At 54.9% G+C, this 21,949-nt stretch overlaps 1 protein-coding gene across 10 annotated transcripts in view; it reads left to right on the top strand.

Annotated features, from left to right (window-relative positions):
* The window catches only part of FMNL2 (formin like 2), a 344,928-nt gene that overhangs the window by 214,861 nt on the left and 108,118 nt on the right, over positions 1-21,949 (top strand). For all 10 annotated transcript variants that reach the window (XM_072122505.1, XM_072122503.1, XM_072122510.1 and 7 more), the window contains exons 4-6: positions 9,278-9,354; positions 12,126-12,209; positions 15,161-15,313. In XM_072122505.1, coding sequence (XP_071978606.1) covers positions 9,278-9,354; positions 12,126-12,209; positions 15,161-15,313 — 314 coding nt within the window. The remainder of the gene's footprint in view (positions 1-9,277; positions 9,355-12,125; positions 12,210-15,160; positions 15,314-21,949) is intronic.

Genomic DNA, 21,949 nt, shown 5'->3' with positions numbered 1-21,949 from the left:
CTGGGGATGCACTAGAGCTACTCCCTGCCTGGCAGCACTATAGGGACCATGTGGTGAGTGCATGTACAGGAGTACAAGCAGCTGCTGGGGATGCACTAGAGCTACTCCCTGCCTGGCAGCACTATAGGGACCATGTGGTGGGTGCATGTACAGTAGTACAAGCAGCTGCTGGGGATGCACTAGAGCTACTCCCTGCCTGGCAGCACTATAGGGACCATGTGGTGTGTGCATGTACAGTAGTACAAGCAGCTGCTGGGGATGCACTAGAGCTACTCCCTGCCTGGCAGCACTATAGGGACCATGTGGTGGGTGCATGTACAGTAGTACAAGCAGCTGCTGGGGATGCACTAGAGCTACTCCCTGCCTGGCAGCACTATAGGGACCATGTGGTGTGTGCATGTACAGTAGTACAAGCAGCTGCTGGGGATGCACTAGAGCTACTCCCTGCCTGGCAGCACTATAGGGACCATGTGGTGAGTGCATGTACAGTAGTACAAGCAGCTGCTGGGGGTGCACTAGAGCTACTCCCTGCCTGGCAGCACTATAGGGACCATGTGGTGTGTGCATGTACAGTAGTACAAGCAGCTGCTGGGGATGCACTAGAGCTACTCCCTGCCTGGCAGCACTATAGGGACCATGTGGTGAGTGCATGTACAGTAGTACAAGCAGCTGCTGGGGGTGCACTAGAGCTACTCCCTGCCTGGCAGCACTATAGGGACCATGTGGTGGGTGCATGTACAGTAGTACAAGCTGGGGCTGGGGGTGCACTAGAGCTACTCCCTGCCTGGCAGCACTATAGGGACCATGTGGTGGGTGCATGTACAGTAGTACAAGCAGCTGCTGGGGATGCACTAGAGCTACTCCCTGCCTGGCAGCACTATAGGGACCATGTGGTGGGTGCATGTACAGTAGTACAAGCTGGGGCTGGGGGTGCACTAGAGCTACTCCCTGCCTGGCAGCACTATAGGGACCATGTGGTGAGTGCATGTACAGTAGTACAAGCTGGGGCTGGGGGTGCACTAGAGCTACTCCCTGCCTGGCAGCACTATAGGGACCATGTGGTGAGTGCATGTACAGTAGTACAAGCAGCTGCTGGGGATGCACTAGAGCTACTCCCTGCCTGGCAGCACTATAGGGACCATGTGGTGTGTGCATGTACAGTAGTACAAGCAGCTGCTGGGGATGCACTAGAGCTACTCCCTGCCTGGCAGCACTATAGGGACCATGTGGTGGGTGCATGTACAGTAGTACAAGCTGGGGCTGGGGGTGCACTAGAGCTACTCCCTGCCTGGCAGCACTATAGGGACCATGTGGTGAGTGCATGTACAGGAGTAGAAGCAGCTGCTGGGGATGCACTAGAGCTACTCCCTGCCTGGCAGCACTATAGGGACCATGTGGTGAGTGCATGTACAGGAGTACAAGCAGCTGCTGGGGATGCACTAGAGCTACTCCCTGCCTGGCAGCACTATAGGGACCATGTGGTGAGTGCATGTACAGTAGTACAAGCAGCTGCTGGGGATGCACTAGAGCTACTCCCTGCCTGGCAGCACTATAGGGACCATGTGGTGGGTGCATGTACAGTAGTACAAGCTGGGGCTGGGGGTGCACTAGAGCTACTCCCTGCCTGGCAGCACTATAGGGACCATGTGGTGAGTGCATGTACAGGAATAGAAGCAGCTGCTGGGGATGCACTAGAGCTACTCCCTGCCTGGCAGCACTATAGGGACCATGTGGTGAGTGCATGTACAGTAGTACAAGCAGCTGCTGGGGATGCACTAGAGCTACTCCCTGCCTGGCAGCACTATAGGGACCATGTGGTGGGTGCATGTACAGTAGTACAAGCTGGGGCTGGGGGTGCACTAGAGCTACTCCCTGCCTGGCAGCACTATAGGGACCATGTGGTGAGTGCATGTACAGTAGTACAAGCAGCTGCTGGGGGTGCACTAGAGCTACTCCCTGCCTGGCAGCACTATAGGGACCATGTGGTGTGTGCATGTACAGGAGTACAAGCAGCTGCTGGGGATGCACTAGAGCTACTCCCTGCCTGGCAGCACTATAGGGACCATGTGGTGGGTGCATGTACAGTAGTACAAGCAGCTGCTGGGGATGCACTAGAGCTACTCCCTGCCTGGCAGCACTATAGGGACCATGTGGTGTGTGCATGTACAGGAGTACAAGCAGCTGCTGGGGACGCACTAGAGCTACTCCCTGCCTGGCAGCACTATAGGGACCATGTGGTGAGTGCATGTACAGTAGTACAAGCAGCTGCTGGGGATGCACTAGAGCTACTCCCTGCCTGGCAGCACTATAGGGACCATGTGGTGTGTGCATGTACAGTAGTACAAGCAGCTGCTGGGGATGCACTAGAGCTACTCCCTGCCTGGCAGCACTATAGGGACCATGTGGTGGGTGCATGTACAGTAGTACAAGCTGGGGCTGGGGTGCACTAGAGCTACTCCCTGCCTGGCAGGACTATAGGGACCATGTGGTGGGTGCATGTACAGTAGTACAAGCAGCTGCTGGGGATGCACTAGAGCTACTCCCTGCCTGGCAGCACTATAGGGACCATGTGGTGTGTGCATGTACAGGAGTACAAGCAGCTGCTGGGGGTGCACTAGAGCTACTCCCTGCCTGGCAGCACTATAGGGACCATGTGGTGGGTGCATGTACAGTAGTACAAGCAGCTGCTGGGGATGCACTAGAGCTACTCCCTGCCTGGCAGCACTATAGGGACCATGTGGTGTGTGCATGTACAGGAGTACAAGCAGCTGCTGGGGGTGCACTAGAGCTACTCCCTGCCTGGCAGCACTATAGGGACCATGTGGTGAGTGCATGTACAGTAGTACAAGCAGCTGCTGGGGGTGCACTAGAGCTACTCCCTGCCTGGCAGCACTATAGGGACCATGTGGTGTGTGCATGTACAGGAGTACAAGCAGCTGCTGGGGATGCACTAGAGCTACTCCCTGCCTGGCAGCACTATAGGGACCATGTGGTGGGTGCATGTACAGTAGTACAAGCTGGGGCTGGGGGTGCACTAGAGCTACTCCCTGCCTGGCAGCACTATAGGGACCATGTGGTGAGTGCATGTACAGGAGTACAAGCAGCTGCTGGGGATGCACTAGAGCTACTCCCTGCCTGGCAGCACTATAGGGACCATGTGGTGAGTGCATGTACAGGAGTACAAGCAGCTGCTGGGGATGCACTAGAGCTACTCCCTACCTGGCAGCACTATAGGGACCATGTGGTGGGTGCATGTACAGTAGTACAAGCAGCTGCTGGGGATGCACTAGAGCTACTCCCTGCCTGGCAGCACTATAGGGACCATGTAGTGAGTGCATGTACAGGAGTACAAGCAGCTGCTGGGGATGCACTAGAGCTACTCCCTGCCTGGCAGCACTATAGGGACCATGTGGTGGGTGCATGTACAGTAGTACAAGCAGCTGCTGGGGATGCACTAGAGCTACTCCCTGCCTGGCAGCACTATAGGGACCATGTGGTGTGTGCATGTACAGTAGTACAAGCAGCTGCTGGGGATGCACTAGAGCTACTCCCTGCCTGGCAGCACTATAGGGACCATGTGGTGGGTGCATGTACAGTAGTACAAGCAGCTGCTGGGGATGCACTAGAGCTACTCCCTGCCTGGCAGCACTATAGGGACCATGTGGTGTGTGCATGTACAGTAGTACAAGCAGCTGCTGGGGATGCACTAGAGCTACTCCCTGCCTGGCAGCACTATAGGGACCATGTGGTGAGTGCATGTACAGTAGTACAAGCTGGGGCTGGGGGTGCACTAGAGCTACTCCCTGCCTGGCAGCACTATAGGGACCATGTGGTGGGTGCATGTACAAGAGTACAAGCAGCTGCTGGGGATGCACTAGAGCTACTCCCTGCCTGGCAGCACTATAGGGACCATGTGGTGGGTGCATGTACAGTAGTACAAGCTGGGGCTGGGGGTGCACTAGAGCTACTCCCTGTCTGGCAGCACTATAGGAACCATGTGGTGGGTGCATGTACAGGAGTACAAGCAGCTGCTGGGGGTGCACTAGAGCTACTCCCTGCCTGGCAGCACTATAGGGACCATGTGGTGGGTGCATGTACAGGAGTACAAGCAGCTGCTGGGGATGCACTAGAGCTACTCCCTGCCTGGCAGCACTATAGGGACCATGTGGTGTGTGCATGTACAGTAGTACAAGCTGGGGCTGGGGGTGCACTAGAGCTACTCCCTGCCTGGCAGCACTATAGGGACCATGTGGTGGGTGCATGTACAGTAGTACAAGCTGGGGCTGGGGGTGCACTAGAGCTACTCCCTGCCTGGCAGCACTATAGGGACCATGTGGTGAGTGCATGTACAGTAGTACAAGCAGCTGCTGGGGGTGCACTAGAGCTACTCCCTGCCTGGCAGCACTATAGGGACCATGTGGTGTGTGCATGTACAGTAGTACAAGCTGGGGCTGGGGGTGCACTAGAGCTACTCCCTGCCTGGCAGCACTATAGGGACCATGTGGTGGGTGCATGTACAGTAGTACAAGCTGGGGCTGGGGGTGCACTAGAGCTACTCCCTGCCTGGCAGCACTATAGGGACCATGTGGTGAGTGCATGTACAGTAGTACAAGCAGCTGCTGGGGGTGCACTAGAGCTACTCCCTGCCTGGCAGCACTATAGGGACCATGTGGTGGGTGCATGTACAGTAGTACAAGCTGGGGCTGGGGGTGCACTAGAGCTACTCCCTGCCTGGCAGCACTATAGGGACCATGTGTTGGGTGCATGTACAGGAGTACAAGCAGCTGCTGGGGATGCACTAGAGCTACTCCCTGCCTGGCAGCACTATAGGGACCATGTGGTGGGTGCATGTACAGTAGTACAAGCAGCTGCTGGGGATGCACTAGAGCTACTCCCTGCCTGGCAGCACTATAGGGACCATGTGGTGGGTGCATGTACAGTAGTACAAGCTGGGGCTGGGGGTGCACTAGAGCTACTCCCTGCCTGGCAGCACTATAGGGACCATGTGGTGAGTGCATGTACAGTAGTACAAGCAGCTGCTGGGGGTGCACTAGAGCTACTCCCTGCCTGGCAGCACTATAGGGACCATGTGGTGGGTGCATGTACAGTAGTACAAGCTGGGGCTGGGGGTGCACTAGAGCTACTCCCTGCCTGGCAGCACTATAGGGACCATGTGGTGGGTGCATGTACAGGAGTACAAGCAGCTCCTGGGGCAGGGGACAGGCTCATTACAGCTACTGCCAGAAGGCCCTGATGATAGGGGAGAGGTGGCAGGAGACGCCATACCTGGAGTGACTGAGCAGGCCAAGGCTTGTCTCTGCAGGGGAGGTGGTGGGACAGAGGTGCAGGGGGGCCAGGCAGGAGCAGGGCTGGGGGTGCAGGGGGGCCAGGCAGGAGCAGGGCTGGGGGTGCAGGGGGGCCAGGCAGGAGCAGGGCTGGGGGTGCAGGGGGGCCAGGCCGGAGCAGGGCTGGGGGTGCAGGGGGGCCAGGCCGGAGCAGGGCTGGGGGTGCAGGGGGGCCAGGCAGGAGCAGGGCTGGGGGTGCAGGGGGGCCAGGCAGGAGCAGGGCTGGGGGTGCAGGGGGGCCAGGCAGGAGCAGGGGGTCAGGCAGGAGCAGGGCTGGGGGTGCAGGGGGGCCAGGCAGGAGCAGGGCTGGGGGTGCAGGGGGGCCAGGCAGGAGCAGGGCTGGGGGTGCAGGGGGGCCAGGCAGGAGCAGGGCTGGGGGTGCAGGGGGGCCAGGCAGGAGCAGGGCTGGGGGTGCAGGGGGGCCAGGCAGGAGCAGGGCTGGGGGTGCAGGGGGGCCAGGCCGGAGCAGGGCTGGGGGGTCAGGCAGGAGCAGGGCTGGGGGTGCAGGGGGGCCAGGCAGGAGCAGGGCTGGGGGTGCAGGGGGGCCAGGCAGGAGCAGGGCTGGGGGTGCAGGGGGGCCAGGCAGGAGCAGGGCTGAGGGTGCAGGGGGGCCAGGCAGGAGCAGGGCTGGGGGTGCAGGGGGGCCAGGCAGGAGCAGGGCTGGGGGTGCAGGGGGCCAGGCCGGAGCAGGGCTGGGGGGTCAGGCAGGAGCAGGGCTGGGGGTGCAGGGGGGCCAGGCAGGAGCAGGGCTGGGGGTGCAGGGGGGCCAGGCAGGAGCAGGGCTGGGGGTGCAGGGGGGCCAGGCAGGAGCAGGGCTGGGGGTGCAGGGGGGCCAGGCCGGAGCAGGGCTGGGGGTGCAGGGGGGCCAGGCCGGAGCAGGGCTGGGGGTGCAGGGGGGCCAGGCCGGAGCAGGGCTGGGGGTGCAGGGGGGCCAGGCCGGAGCAGGGCTGGGGGTGCAGGGGGGCCAGGCCGGAGCAGGGCTCGGGGTGCAGGGGGGCCAGGCCGGAGCAGGGCTGGGGGTGCAGGGGGGCCAGGCCGGAGCAGGGCTGGGGGTGCAGGGGGGCCAGGCCGGTGCAGGGGGGCCAGGCCGGAGCAGGGCTGGGGGTGCAGGGGGGCCAGGCCGGAGCAGGGCTGGGGGTGCAGGGGGGCCAGGCCGGAGCAGGGCTGGGGGTGCAGGGGGGCAGGCAGGAGCAGGGCTGGGGGTGCAGGGGGGCCAGGCAGGAGCAGGGCTGGGGGTGCAGGGGGGCCAGGCCGGAGCAGGGCTGGGGGTGCAGGGGGGCCAGGCCGGAGCAGGGCTGGGGGTGCAGGGGGGCCAGGCCGGAGCAGGGCTGGGGGTGCAGGGGGGCCAGGCCGGAGCAGGGCTCGGGGTGCAGGGGGGCCAGGCCGGAGCAGGGCTGGGGGTGCAGGGGGGCCAGGCCGGAGCAGGGCTGGGGGTGCAGGGGGGCCAGGCCGGTGCAGGGGGGCCAGGCCGGAGCAGGGCTGGGGGTGCAGGGGGGCCAGGCCGGAGCAGGGCTGGGGGTGCAGGGGGGCCAGGCCGGAGCAGGGCTGGGGGTGCAGGGGGGCAGGCAGGAGCAGGGCTGGGGGTGCAGGGGGGCCAGGCAGGAGCAGGGCTGGGGGTGCAGGGGGGCCAGGGCTGGGGGTGCAGGGGGGCCAGGCCGGAGCAGGGCTGGGGGTGCAGGGGGGCCAGGCCGGAGCAGGGCTGGGGGTGCAGAGCTCGCGTGCTCTGCCAGGAGAGAGGACTCGGCGGTGACTTCCTACCAGAGCCTGGAGCAGGGTTGTAGGAGCCAGTACAGCAGGGGGAAGCAGCCATGGTGGTTTCCATCAGGAGTGACGCAGCCATGCTGAACCCTCGGCCTGCAGACGACGGCGCATCCTCAGACAGCACAGAACACGCGGGAAAACCGATGAAAAAGAGGCGGAGTCTCTGCTACTCAGAGTATTTGAGCATGTGCCCACCTCCTGTACCGCCCACATTACTAGCCACACCCCCAGCACCTCCCTCTGATGAATAAAGATGAGAGAGGGTAGAGCAACCTCCAATTAAAGGGGCCACACATCTTTTATTGTGTTCAGACTGCTAGCCACCTTTGAGCAGTCATTAGCCCAACGGCTATGCGCCTAGGGGCTATCAATATTCCCCGGGTTAAAGATCTTACCGAGTCCCTGGAGAAGATCATTCTCCCGTAGTGTCCTTCACGTATGTAACATCTAAGCGACCACTACAGACGGAGGACTTCATGCCGATTGTCCATCAAGCAGTCGTTCCTCCGATACCTCAGTCCATCAGTCTCCATGTGACGTTTGGTTGTCAGCGCCGCTCATCTTGGGTGGCCAATAACATTATCCTGAAGTTGACAAATACATTACCAGAGCCCCTATCGTGCAGCAGCTTTCCATGCTGTTATGTTGTTTCCTCCCCCCTTCTCCCTCAGCACTTCCCCCTCACCCTACCTGCTGTAGTCTTACACCGTGGGAGGGTAAAGTGCTACTGCACAGTGTAACAGCCTGTGAAGCTACAGCACGGAGGGGCTCTGGAGGAGCCCTTTTGAATCTTTAGTATAATTTTATAAGTTGATGTTAGAAGGGAGGAGGCCATGGATAACACATATAAGAAGATCCCACAGTCCCGGGGCCTGCCCCCGGGTTATCATGGTTGAATTTGCAGCTAGATTTCCTTTCAGGGCGCGTTCACACGTTGCGTTTTGACCTGCGTTTTCATTGCGTTTGAAACGCATATACAACAGCTGAGGAGAGGTGATTTGCCTAATTTCATCACTGTTAACGCATGCGTTAACAAAACGCATCATAAACGCTATGTTAACGCATGCGTTAACAAAGCGTTAACGCATGCGTTTTGTTAACGCATGCGTTAACATTGCGTTTACAAACGTAAACGGTAATGTAATTAGGCAAATTACCTCACATCAGCTGTTGTATATGCGTTCCAAACGCAATGAAAACGCAACCAAAACGCAATGTGTGAACGCGCCCTCAGCAAGTTCAAAACCAGGTCATTAAAGGGGTTCAGTAGAAGAAACTCTTGTGACCGGAGCTCAAAAACGAAAAAGACGATCCGTGCAGGTTTCCTCCTTATCTGCGCACCAAACACAAGGGATCACTTCCAGGGATAAGTCCCCATTCAGACCAGAAACCGTCCAGTCCCAGTCTCCTCCACTCACTGTATATAAGAGACATATCCAGACATAGTGTAGACAGTTTCAAACTTTTCAAACTTTTATTTCCAGTTCTACTCACGTATGTAGATAAAAAATGCGCATATCACAAATAACTCCACGAGGACGCCAATCCTTGCCCCGCCCAGGGTTTCGCCTCTGTGCTTCTTCCGGGGCATCTTATATACAGTGAGTGGAGGAGACTGGGACAGGAGTGAAAATATGGACGTTTTCTGGTCTGAATGGTGACTTATACCTGGAAGTGATCCCTTGTGTTTGGTGCACAGATAAGGAGGAAACCTGCATGGATCATCTTTTTCGTTTTTGAGCTCCGGTCACAAGAGAGTTTCTTCTACTGGATTATTGAATAGTGGATGTTTGCTGGATCCATCTAGGACGGCTCATAAGAGGGAAGGTGCAGCACCACGCAATTTTTTGTTGGTCATTAAAGGGGTTGTCCACTTGTATCACATTACAGAAAATCATGACCATTGTTTGTGCAGTGAAGTTGTTACATTTTCCAGTTCACTTCCTGTATGTAGTTTCCTGTCGTTCTGTAGGACGCTCCATCCGTGGTCATGTGATGTGAGTGGCTCCAATCCTGCACCTGTGTGACATCACATGATTATCTACAGGAAGTATATTGGGAAATGTTAGAACCTTTCATTACAGAAACAATATCAATTATTTGGAGGAATGTGGACGACCCCTTTAAAATGATCGGGAGCTTTTTCATTTCTTCTTTTTCTCTCTCTGTAGAAGTTTCGGAGGCGAGTCCAGGAGTCCACGCAGGTTCTACGGGAACTGGAGATTTCTCTCAGAACAAATCACATTGGGTAAGAGACGTGCAGCTGGAGGCTCTGGATGTGCAGCTAATAATCACCACCATCCGGCTTTATAGGGCATATAGGCTCCGCCCCCATGGTGCAGGATCGCTGAGCTCAGCAGATTTGGGTGCCAGACACCGGGGGAGAGGTTGGATTTGGGTTCACTCTGATTATGTGACCCATCTGCCAGCGGCTTCCTAGAAGCCTAGAAATGGAAACCCACAAATGAGGTTATTTTTAGCTAAAACCACAAAGTTCAGTCTCGGCTTTCCATACAAATGATTCATCATTCCTGCGCTCAGGTCACAGGTCGTAACCCTTTAGACGTCCTCCTCCCATATCTCACTGTCGTCTGATGAGTCTCCAGGACCATGAAAACCGCTCGCACTTTATGGAGATAATTTGGGATTCATTCCTTAAAGGAATTGTCCATGATTTGACTCGGGGTCTGATATTTTCCCAGAAATGGTGTCCCTCCAATCCACTGGCGCGATCATCCAAATTTAATGGTTTGTACTAATGCTCAGTCCTGTGGGGACGTGCCCTCTGGGTCTCCCAGTGATTTAGGAGATGCCATGTCCCTTGTGGTTGGAGCTTTGCTCTGGTTGGTGTCCGCTCACACCTGTAGGGCTCCTGCGCCGTAGATTGCAGGGTTTGTAATCTAAGCCAAACAAAAGGCCATTGAACCCCCGACTTAAAAACCATCTCAAAATAGAAAGAGCGGAGAAATGTTCTTAGTTTGGAATGTGGGTCGGCCACAGCAATTTTTATTTAGATATAATTAAACTTTGTAAACTTTTTTAACGAGGTAAAATGTTTGTAAACATGTAAACAATAAACAAAAGAATATAACTTTAATGCCCGCCTGGCTTGATTGCATGGAGCTCCTCTCCCGAGATGGCGGCTGCCGCCGGACAGTGGGTGCCATGTGGGTGCCTCGCCTTCGGGCCTTCGGGCATGTATATCCTCCGCTCTGCTGTGACATCGAAGATAAAACAGAAGGAGAACAGCAAAACCGAGAAACCACCTGAAAATAAAAATTTCTTTACACCTGAGGGCAGGGTGGGAGGGAGACTTCACACCTTGTTGATCCTGAGGGCGCGTTCACACGTTGCGTTTTGACCTGCGTTTTCATTGCGTTTGAAACGCATATACAACAGCTGAGGAGAAGTGATTTGCCTAATTTCATCACTGTTAACGCATGCGTTAACAAAACGCATCGTAAACACGATGTTAACGCATGCGTTAACAAAGCGTTAATGCATGCGTTTTGTTAACGGATGCGTTAACATTGCGTTTACAAACGTAACCGGTAATGTAATTAGGCAAATTACCTCACATCAGCTGTTGTATATGCGTTCCAAACGCAATGAAAACGCAACCAAAACGCAACGTGTGAACGCGCCCTGAAGGTAGAAGGAAAGAGCCCCCCCCACGTGTCCTCAAACTTTTATAGCCGTAGGGCGGCCCACTTCCCCTAGCTGAGCCCACGATTTGGGGCCATAGATATCACACAAATACCTCCCGGCACCTGTCACGGGGAGATGCATTTTGGGTATAAGGTAAGTGTTTGCCCAAATAGTGTTTGATATATTATATTATTCTACAGGAAAACAATTCAGAGAATAGAAGAGGAAATCTCCCATCAGGATCCATCCGGATAACCGGGGACATTACTCCTCGATCCAGGCACCGGGACTGTGGGGTCTCCTTATATCTGTTATCCATGGACTTTTAGAATTATGCTAATGAGCCAGAAGAGCTCTGGGGGGGTCTTACCAACCCCCCCCCCAATACTACAGCTTCACAGACTGTTACATTGTGCAGGAAGGGAGAGACATTGCAATAGCTTGTGAAGCTACAGAGGGGATAAAGTAAGCCCTTCTGCCTTATTGGCTTCCTTCCTTCCAAAATCAGCTTTTATAATTATTCTAATAATCCAGAAAGGCTCTGTGTGGTACTGCCAGAGCCCCTGTGCTGTAGCTTCAAAGGCTGTTAAACTATTCAAGGAGCAATTTCCCCTCCCACTGTGTGAGATGACAGCAGGCCGAGGGAGAGGGAAGTGCTGAGGGAGCAGGGGAAGGAGAGACAGTGTAACAGCCTGTGAAGCTACAGCATGAAGGGCATCTGGTAACACCCCCAGAGCCTGTCGGGCTCATTAGCATAATTATAAAAGTTGATTTTAGAAGGATGGAGACCGAGTATAACACATATAAGAAGACACCACAGTCCCGGTGCCTGGATCTATGGGTATTGTCCCCGGTTTATCCGGATGGATTCTGAGGGATTTCCTCTAAAGATCTGGGAACTTCCAATTGTTTATTATTAAGGTCCCCGCCTCCTGCGTAGTTGTGAATCGCGATTGATGGTCGCCCTCCTCAATCCTCAGTTATTACTCAGTGACGTCTGGACAGCAGCGACTATAAAGCTCGTGGATACAAAGTATCAAAGGCAGAAATAAAACCCGAAGCTTCTAGAGGCGACGCCCTTTAACCCTTCATGGACCCACACTGGTATTTATAGCGCGACACTTTCCAGCAGCAAAGCGAAAAAGCTGGAAAAATTCTGAACCCTGAACTTTTTAAAAGTCCCTTTTGTCATGACATGAGAATCCGCGTCCTGCAGTAATAAATGCGCCATTCACACCCGGAGCAAACGTTTCCATGATCCGTGGAGCGACTGCAGCTGTGTGACCCCCGGCGTCACATCTGGGGGGTGATTGTATCCCATATTTTTAGGTGTTGTGTTTCTCTGAATTATGGGGATACTTTTTTTTTCAGATGGGTGAGAGAATTTCTGAATGAAGAGAACAAGGGGCTGGATGTCCTGGTGGAATACCTCTCCTTTGCACAATACGCAGTCACGTAAGTCGCGTTTATAACTCTATAGCTTCCTGTACGTTACATATTATGGAAGATGACCTGACAGCTACTATCATCCTCACCTAAACAGCCCTCCATGCTGGAGCTTCACAGGCTGTTACACTGTGCAGGAGCACTCCCCCCCCTCCCACTTATTATAAAAGGCAAACAGAGGGGGAAGTGGTGACGGAGCAGGGGTAGGGAAAACCAGTGTAACAGCTTGTGAAGCTACAACACAGAAGGGCTCAGGTAATGCCTCCAGAGCCCTTCTGGCTCATTAGCATAATTATAAAAGTTGATGTTAGAAGGCAGGAGGCCATGGATAACATATATAATAAGATCCCACAGTCCCGGTGCCTGGATCTATGAGTAATGTCCCTGGTTTATCCGGATGGATTGTCTACAGAAAGGTAATAGTGAGGGCCGAGTCACTGGGACAAAAATATAGCAAAAAAATCCAACATGACCTGAAAGATCATTATATACGAAGACTATAGAGCCCCAACAATATCAGGGAAGCCTCGCACCATTCACACCCCCAGACGGTGCCCCCAGGGGAACCCACAGCTCAGACCAGTGATGGCGAACCTTTTGAAGACCGAGTGCCCAAACTACAACCAAAATTCACTTATTTACAGTGAAATGTCAACATGTCATTTTAAGCAGTAACTTATTGGTACTGGTTCTTCCACATCTTTCAATCGTATCGGCCACCTGAGGCAACCAATACAGTTGAAAGAAGGAGGGCAAATCAGACTCTTGTTGTAGCTTCTCTCCAGGGTCTCTCTGTAGAGAAGGAATGGAGGGTTCAGCAGGATGACCTTCAAAGATAATGCAGTTCTGACAACACTTTTTCACTTTTCCCGCAGTTCAAAAGAAGTGTTGCTTAAGTTGCCTGGGACTGCAGGAAGACTTGGTCCTATTTGGTGAACTCTGTCCTGGGGCGATGGTCTGAGTGCCCACAGAAATGGCTCAGAGTGCCACCTCTGGCACCCGTGCCATAGGTTCGCCACCACTGGCTCAGACCCTGAATGGGAACCTGTCACCAGATTTATCCCATTAAACTCCCAGCTGCCTCAGGACGGGTAGAATTCCCTCTTTTATGTGAAATCTCATCAGTTTTACTATAAAAAACACCTTCAGAGTCTTGTGAGATTAGTCAAGTTTAGAGGCTGCAGGGGCGAGGTCACTGCAGACCCTTATTTTTGGTTCTGTAGCACATAGTAACACGCTGCTGGTGTCATATTAGAGATAAGAATCTCCTCTTTCACATCACATCTTGGGGTTCTTATTTCTACCCCTGCCCCGTCTCTGTGTCTGCTATGAATGATCAGCCCTTCCAGGGGCAAGGTCACTGCAGACCCTTATTTTTGGTTCTGTAGCACATAGTAACATGCTGCTGGTGTCATATTAGAGATAAGAATCTCCTCTTTCACATCACATCTTGGGGTTCTTATTTCTACCCCTGCCCCGTCTCTGTGTCTGCTATGAATGATCAGCCCTTTAGGGGCATCAGATGCTGAAGTAATTTCATGATGAATTGTCCTTCTCTTGTTGTGTAACATGAAGGTCACAAAGTGAAAGATATTTCTCGGTCTCCCTCTCGGGAGGTCATTTTGGCGACTGTTCTTGTATTATTCACTTTCCCGAAAGTCGCCACGATGGAAGAATCCCATTTCTTAATAGAATTACTAACATTTGGAAATGGCAGAGGGAACAAAGCGCCTCTTGTCGGCCGCTGATCGCGAATGAGTAAACACGACCTGACGTGACGTCTCCTGGTCACCAGCAGAAATCTAATAAGATCCGGTGTAATCTCTAATTTAGACGAGTCCCAGCGGATACACCACAGTTTACACTTCTAATTAGTCAATTACCAAAATGCCAAAAATAAACCTTTTGTGTAACATTCTGTATGAGATCAGGGAAAACCTATCTGCATTTAGCTGGATTCAGGATTAGATGAAGGGGACGGAGGTCTCACAGGTCGTCCAGGATAACGAAACAGCGCCTCCCCTGTCCGCAGGTTGGATGTGGTATTGCAGTTCATGACCCGTTCACTTTAGTGGATTTTACCTACAATATGGGACATGTCCCGGGGCCCAAGCCTTCTATGGGGCCCATGGCCACCAAAACCACCCATCGAATGTCATACTGAGAAAGACCTTCACCCATGAAATCCTCCTACATCTGTTCCTGCTCTCAATACACATGTACACAAGAGCCATTGCAGGACCTTAGAAGGTCCTCCAAAGTTCCTGAAACCACAGATTGAAAGCAGCAGAAGGGACACATCTTCGATTCTTCAAAGCTTCTAGTACCAGATGTAGGAAGTGACTCCAGACTTGTAGGGCCATGATATTACAACAGCCCCAGGGCCCATGGAGGTCTTATACACCCCTGGTCACATAACAATGATATAGATACCTCTAGTCTGCACTCTGGTACCTGAAACTGAGATTTGATAACTGGAAGCCCCACTAGACAATGCCCAAAGCATAGCGGTCCAGGACGGTGAGACATGAGGAAATGTTCTCCAACACAGGAACCTCTAAACCTACTGTGACCTCCTCATGCCTCATCTTCATGGACGTCGTCTTCATGGACCTCGTCTTCATGGACCTCGTCTTCATGGACCTCGTCTTCATGGACCTCGTCTTCATGGACCTCGTCCTCATGGACCTCGTCCTCATGGACCTCGTCCTCATGGACCTCGTCCTCATGGACCTCGTCCTCATGGACCTCATCCTCATGGACGTCATCCTCATGGACGTCATCCTCATGGACGTCATCCTCATGGACCTCATCCTCATGGACCTCATCCTCATGGACCTCATCCTCATGGACGTCATCTTCATGGATCTCCTCCTCATGGACCTCGTCTTCATGGACCTCTATGAGTATAAAATGGGCTACTAGAGTAAAAATCTTTTTTTGTCTCTCTTCCCCAACAGATTTGACTTTGAAAGTCTGGAAAATAATGTAGAAAACAATGTGGAGAAGTCGAAACATTGGAGTCGGTCAATCGAAGACCTGCACAGAGGAGGCAACCTCCCCTCCCCGGGGGGGAACAGCATCACCCGCTCGGGGAGACATTCTACGTTACGGTAGGTTGTATTATTACTCTGGTTACTTGTCTTCTGGGGGTCCACGTCCCGTCACATCTGAGGGAAGTCCATTTGCTTCTTCATTACTTTGATGCAACTTACCCCGAGAGAAGTAAATGGAGACGAGAGATTCAGAAATGTTCTGCTGTTCAGGTTTAGCAACAAATTCTCCTGCACTGATTGAGGGATTCGCCAGTGTCTGAAGGTTTAGTCCTCAAAGTCCTTGTTTTCAATAGTTGATGAGTCATGGTGTCTGGGAGATTACAGCTCTAGTCCAGTCCTTAAGGTCTTCTCCAGCCAGGTCTCTGGTGTCTGGGAGATTACAGCTCTACTTCTTAAGGTCTTCTCCAGTCCTGGTCTCTGGTGCCTGGTCTCTGGTCTCTCTCTGGTGTCTGGTGCCTGGTGTCTGTCGTCTGGTGTCTGGTGCCTGTCGTCTGGTGTCTGGTGCCTGTCGTCTGGTGTCTGTCGTCTGGTGCCTGGTGTCTGGTGCCTGTCGTCTGGTGCCTGTCGTCTGGTGCCTGTCGTCTGTCGTCTGGTGCCTGTCGTCTGGTGCCTGTCGTCTGGTGCCTGTCGTCTGTCGTCTGGTGCCTGTCGTCTGGTGCCTGTCGTCTGGTGCCTGTCGTCTGGTGCCTGTCGTCTGGTGCCTGGTCTCTGGTGCCTGGTCTCTGGTGCCTGGTCTCTGGTGCCTGGTCTCTGGTGCCTGGTCTCTGGTGCCTGGTCTCTGGTGCCTGGTCTCTGGTGTCTGTCGTCTGGTGTCTGGTGCCTGTCGTCTGGTGTCTGGTGCCTGTCGTCTGGTGCCTGTCGTCTGGTGCCTGTCGTCTGGTGTCTGGTGCCTGTCGTCTGGTGTCTGGTGCCTGTCGTCTGGTGCCTGTCGTCTGTCGTCTGGTGCCTGTCGTCTGTCGTCTGGTGCCTGTCGTCTGGTGTCTGGTGCCTGTCGTCTGGTGCCTGTCGTCTATCGTCTGGTGCCTGTCGTCTATCGTCTGGTGCCTGTCGTCTGGTGCCTGTCGTCTATCGTCTGGTGCCTGTCGTCTGGTGTCTGTCGCCTGTCGTCTGGTGCCTGTCGTCTGGTGCCTGTCGTCTGGTGCCTGTCGTCTGGTGTCTGTCGTCTGGTGCCTGTCGTCTGGTGCCTGTCGTCTGGTGCTTGTCGTCTGGTGCCTGTCGTCTGGTGCCTGTCGTCTGGTGCCTGTCGTCTGGTGCCTGTCGTCTGGTGCCTGCCGTCTGTCGTCTGGTGCCTGTCGTCTGGTGCCTGTCGTCTGGTGCCTGTCGTCTGGTGCCTGTCGTCTGGTGCCTGTCGTCTGGTGCCTGTCGTCTGGTGTCTGTCGTCTGGTGCCTGTCGTCTGGTGCCTGTCATCTGTCGTCTGGTGCCTGTCGTCTGTTGTCTGTCGTCTGGTGCCTGTCGTCTGTCGTCTGGTGCCTGTCGTCTATCGTCTGGTGCCTGTCGTCTATCGTCTGGTGCCTGTCGTCTGGTGTCTGGTGCCTGTCGTCTGGTGTCTGGTGCCTGCTGTCTGTCGTCTGTTGTCTGTCGTCTGGTGCCTGTCGTCTGGTGTCTTGTGCCTGTCGTCTGGTGCCTGTCGTCTGGTGTCTGGTGCCTGTCGTCTGGTGCCTGTCGTCTGGTGCCTGTCGTCTGGTGCCTGTCGTCTATCGTCTGGTGCCTGTCGTCTATCGTCTGGTGCCTGTCGTCTATCGTCTGGTGCCTGTCGTCTGGTGCCTGTCGTCTGGTGTCTGTCGTCTGGTGCCTGTCGTCTGGTGTCTGTCGTCTGGTGCCTGTCGTCTGGTGCCTGGTGCCTGTCGTCTGGTGCCTGTCGTCTGTTGCTTGTCGTCTGGTGCCTGTCGTCTATCGTCTGGTGCCTGTCGTCTATCGTCTGGTGCCTGTCGTCTATCGTCTGGTGCCTGTCGTCTATCGTCTGGTGCCTGTCGTCTATCGTCTGGTGCCTGTCGTCTATCGTCTGGTGCCTGTCGTCTATCGCCTGTCGTCTGGTGCCTGTCGTCTGGTGCCTGTCGTCTGGTGCCTGTCGTCTGGTGCCTGTCGTCTGTCGTCTGGTGCCTGTCGTCTGTCGTCTGGTGCCTGTCGTCTGTCGTCTGGTGCCTGTCGTCTATCGTCTGGTGCCTGTCGTCTATCGTCTGGTGCCTGTCGTCTATCGTCTGGTGCCTGTCGTCTATCGTCTGGTGTCTGGTGCCTGTCGTCTGGTGCCTGTCGTCTGGTGCCTGTCGTCTGGTGCCTGTCGTCTGGTGCCTGTCGTCTGGTGTCTGGTGCCTGTCGTCTGGTGCCTGTTGTCTGGTGCCTGTCGTCTGGTGCCTGTCGTCTGGTGCCTGTCGTCTGGTGTCTGTCGTCTGGTGCCTGTCGTCTGTCGTCTGGTGCCTGTCGCCTGGTGCCTGTCGTCTGGTGCCTGTCATCTGTCGTTTGGTGCCTGTCGTCTGGTGTCTGGTGCCTGTCGTCTGGTGCCTGTCGTCTGGTGCCTGTCGTCTGGTTCCTGTCGTCTGGTGCCTGTCGTCTGGTGTCTGGTGCCTGTCGTCTGGTGTCTGGTGCCTGTCGTCTGGTGTCTGGTGCCTGTCGTCTGGTGTCTGGTGCCTGTCGTCTGGTGCCTGTCGTCTGGTGCCTGTCGTCTGTCACCTGTCGTCTGTCACCTGTCGTCTGTCGCCTGTCGTCTGGTGCCTGTCGTCTGGTGTCCGGTGCCTGTCGTCTGGTGCCTGTCGTCTATCGTCTGGTGCCTGTCGTCTGGTATCTGGTGCCTGTTGTCTGTCGTCTGGTGTCTGTCGTCTGGTGCCTGTCGTCTGTCGCCTGTCGTCTGGTGTCTGGTGCCTGTCACTGGTGTCTGGTGCCTGTCGTCTGGTGCCTGGTGCCTGTCGTCTGGTGCCTGTCGTCTATCGTCTGGTGCCTGTCGTCTGGTGCCTGTCGTCTGGTGCCTGTCGTCTGGTGTCTGGTGCCTGTCGTCTGGTGTCTGGTGCCTGTCGTCTGGTGTCTGGTGCCTGTCGTCTGGTGCCTGTCGTCTGGTGCCTGTCGCCTGGTGTCTGGTGCCTGTCGTCTGGTGTCTGGTGCCTGTCGTCTGGTGCCTGTCGTCTGGTGCCTGTCGTCTGGTGCCTGTCGTCTGGTGCCTGTCGTCTGGTGCCTGTCGTCTGGTGTCTGTCGTCTGGTGCCTGTCGTCTGGTGCCTGTCGTCTGGTGCCTGTCGTCTGGTGCCTGTCGTCTGGTGCCTGTCGTCTGGTGCCTGTCGTCTGGTGCCTGTCGTCTGGTGTCTGTCGTCTGGTGTCTGTCGTCTGGTGTCTGGTGCCTGTCGTCTGGTGTCTGGTGTCTGTCGTCTATCGTCTGGTGCCTGTCGTCTGGTATCTGGTGCCTGTTGTCTGTCGTCTGGTGTCTGTCGTCTGGTGCCTGTCGTCTGTCGCCTGTCGTCTGGTGTCTGGTGCCTGTCACTGGTGTCTGGTGCCTGTCGTCTGGTGCCTGGTGCCTGTCGTCTGGTGCCTGTCGTCTGGTGCCTGTCGTCTATCGTCTGGTGCCTGTCGTCTGGTGTCTGGTGCCTGTCGTCTGGTGCCTGTCGTCTGGTGCCTGTCGTCTGGTGCCTGTCGTCTATCGTCTGGTGCCTGTCGTCTGGTGTCTGTCGTCTGTTGTCTGTCGTCTGGTGCCTGTCGTCTGGTGTCTGGTCTCTGGTGTCTGGTCTCTGGTGTCTGGTCTCTGGTGTCTGGTCTCTGGTGTCTGGTCTCTGGTGTCTGGTCTCTGGTGTCTGGTCTCTGGTGTCTGTCGTCTGGTGTCTGTCGTCTGGTGCCTGTCGTCTGGTCTCTGGTGTCTGGTCTCTGGTGTCTGGTGTCTGGTGTATTAATACTTTAGTCGTTGTGTCTGAGGGTTTTGCACTTCTTTCTCGGGTACATTTGACTCTTCTCTGGTCCGGTCTCTTGTGTCAGCAGATTAAGGTCTTCAAGTTCCAGTGTTTGGTGTTCAGTAAATGTCCTTGTTTCATGCTTATTACTACTCACCCTGGGGTGTCTTAGTACCTCAAGCCCTGAAGGTTGTAGTCCTGAGGAGTAGTTCAGTCCTAGAATCCATTGGCCTAGGCTTTCGAGCTCCTGTATCTGAAGAGTTTACACCCCAGGCCCCTGTTCTGGTGTTTATATACGACAAGCCAATGTCTTCTACATCTGGTGGTTTATTACTCCTAACCCTGGTTTCTGAAAGCTTCAAACTCGTTGTTGTGTTATATGTCACTCCTAGCCTTGATGACGGATGGTTAGATACTTCAAGCCTTGTTGCTGGTAACTTACTCGTGTTTCCTGGTGGACTTGACCTCCAGTCCGATCTCTGGTGTTCACAAGTTACCGTCTCCTCAACCTGGTGTCTGGTTCTTTAATATTCCACTCTGCTTCCTGATGGACTAGTAACACGATCCCTGATGGTTTAGTGCTAAAAGCCCTGATGGTTTAGTACTACGAGCCCTGATGGTTTGGTACTACAAGCCCTGATGGTTTAGTACTACGAGCCCTGATGGTTTAGTGCTACGAGCCCTGATGGTTTAGTGCTACGAGCCCTGATGGTTTAGTGCTACGAGCCCTGATGGTTTAGTGCTACGAGCCCTGATGGTTTAGTGCTACGAGCCCTGATGGTTTAGTGCTACGAGCCCTGATGGTTTAGTGCTACGAGCCCTGATGGTTTAGTGCTACGAGCCCTGATGGTTTAGTGCTACGAGCCCTGATGGTTTAGTGCTACGAGCCCTGATGGTTTAGTGCTACGAGCCCTGATGGTTTAGTGCTACGAGCCCTGATGGTTTAGTGCTACGAGCCCTGATGGTTTAGTGCTACGAGCCCTGATGGTTTAGTACTACGAGCCCTGATGGTTTAGTACTACAAGCCCTGATGGTGTGGTACTTCAAGCCCTGATGGTTTAGTGCTACGAGCCCTGATGGTTTAGTACTACGAGCCCTGATGGTTTAGTACTACGAGCCCTGATGGTTTAGTACTACGAGTCCTGATGGTTTAGTACTACGAGCCCTGATGGTTTAGTACTACGAGCCCTGATGGTTTAGTACTACGAGCTAATGATCTGTGCACTCACTGTCCATTAGAATAGGTGAGAGGTTTGGAAGGGCTGATGTCTGCGATGGTGAAGCAACTGTTATAACTAGAGCGCCCTGGTCGGGGCGGTGTGGGGGCCCAATTTCATGTTATTATTGTGTCTGCTGCTTGCTACCTGAAAGGGTTAACTCTTTTGCTGATGTTAGAGCTCCCAGGCTTGTGATTGGCTGGCATCCTGTATTAGTACTTCAGAGACATATCTATGTCACGCTGCTGATGCAGCAGAGCCCACCTGGCTCCATAGAGGATCTCCAGAGCAGCTGACCACTTGTCCATGCTGATGCGGCAGAGCCCACCTGGCTCCATAGAGGATCTCCAGAGCAGCTGACCACTTGTCCATGCTGATGCGGCAGAGCCCACCTGGCTCCATAGAGGATCTCCAGAACAGCTGACCACTTGTCCATGCTGATGCGGCAGAGCCCACCTGGCTCCATAGAGGATCTCCAGAGCAGCTGACCACTTGTCCATGCTGATGCAGCAGAGCCCACCTGGCTCCATAGAGGATATCCAGAGCAGCTGACCACTTGTCCATGCTGATGCAGCAGAGCCCACCTGGCTCCATAGAGGATATCCAGAGCAGCTGACCACTTGTCCATGCTGATGCAGCAGAGCCCACCTGGCTCCATAGAGGATATCCAGAGCAGCTGACCACTTGTCCATGCTGATACGGCAGAGCCCACCTGGCTCCATAGGGGATCTCCAGAGCAGCTGACCACTTGTCCATGCTGATGCAGCAGAGCCCACTTGGCTCCATAGAGGATCTCCAGAGCAGCTGACCACTTGTCCATGCTGATGCACTAGAGCCCACTTGGCTCCATAGAGGATCTCCAGAGCAGCTGACCACTTGTTCATGCTGATGCGGCAGAGCCCACCTGGCTCCATAGGGGATCTCCAGAGCAGCTGACCACTTGTCCATGCTGATGCGGCAGAGCCCACCTGGCTCCATAGGGGATCTCCAGAGCAGCTGACCACTTGTCCATGCTGATGCGGCAGAGCCCACCTGGCTCCATAGAGGATCTCCAGAGCAGCTGACCACTTGTCCATGCTGATGCGGCAGAGCCCACCTGGCTCCATAGGGGATCTCCAGAGCTGCTGACCACTTGTCCATGCTGATGCGGCAGAGCCCACCTGGCTCCATAGGGGATCTCCAGAGCAGCTGACCACTTGTCCATGCTGATGCGGCAGAGCCCACCTGGCTCCATAGAGGATCTCCAGAGCAGCTGACCACTTGTCCATGCTGATGCGGCAGAGCCCACCTGGCTCCATAGAGGATCTCCAGAGCAGCTGACCACTTGTCCATGCTGATGCGGCTGAGCCCACCTGGCTCCATAGGGGATCTCCAGAGCAGCTGACCACTTGTCCATGCTGATGCACTAGAGCCCACTTGGCTCCATAGAGGATCTCCAGAGCAGCTGACCACTTGTTCATGCTGATGCGGCAGAGCCCACCTGGCTCCATAGGGGATCTCCAGAGCAGCTGACCACTTGTCCATGCTGATGCGGCAGAGCCCACCTGGCTTCATAGAGGATCTCCAGAGCAGCTGACCACTTGTCCATGCTGATGCGGCAGAGCCCACCTG

The sequence above is a fragment of the Engystomops pustulosus genome, chromosome 8, assembly GCF_040894005.1.
Source record: "Engystomops pustulosus chromosome 8, aEngPut4.maternal, whole genome shotgun sequence".
Lineage (NCBI taxonomy): Eukaryota > Metazoa > Chordata > Amphibia > Anura > Leptodactylidae > Engystomops > Engystomops pustulosus.
The sequence above is the reverse complement of the archived record's forward strand: the minus strand, read 5'-3'. Positions and strand labels throughout refer to the sequence as shown.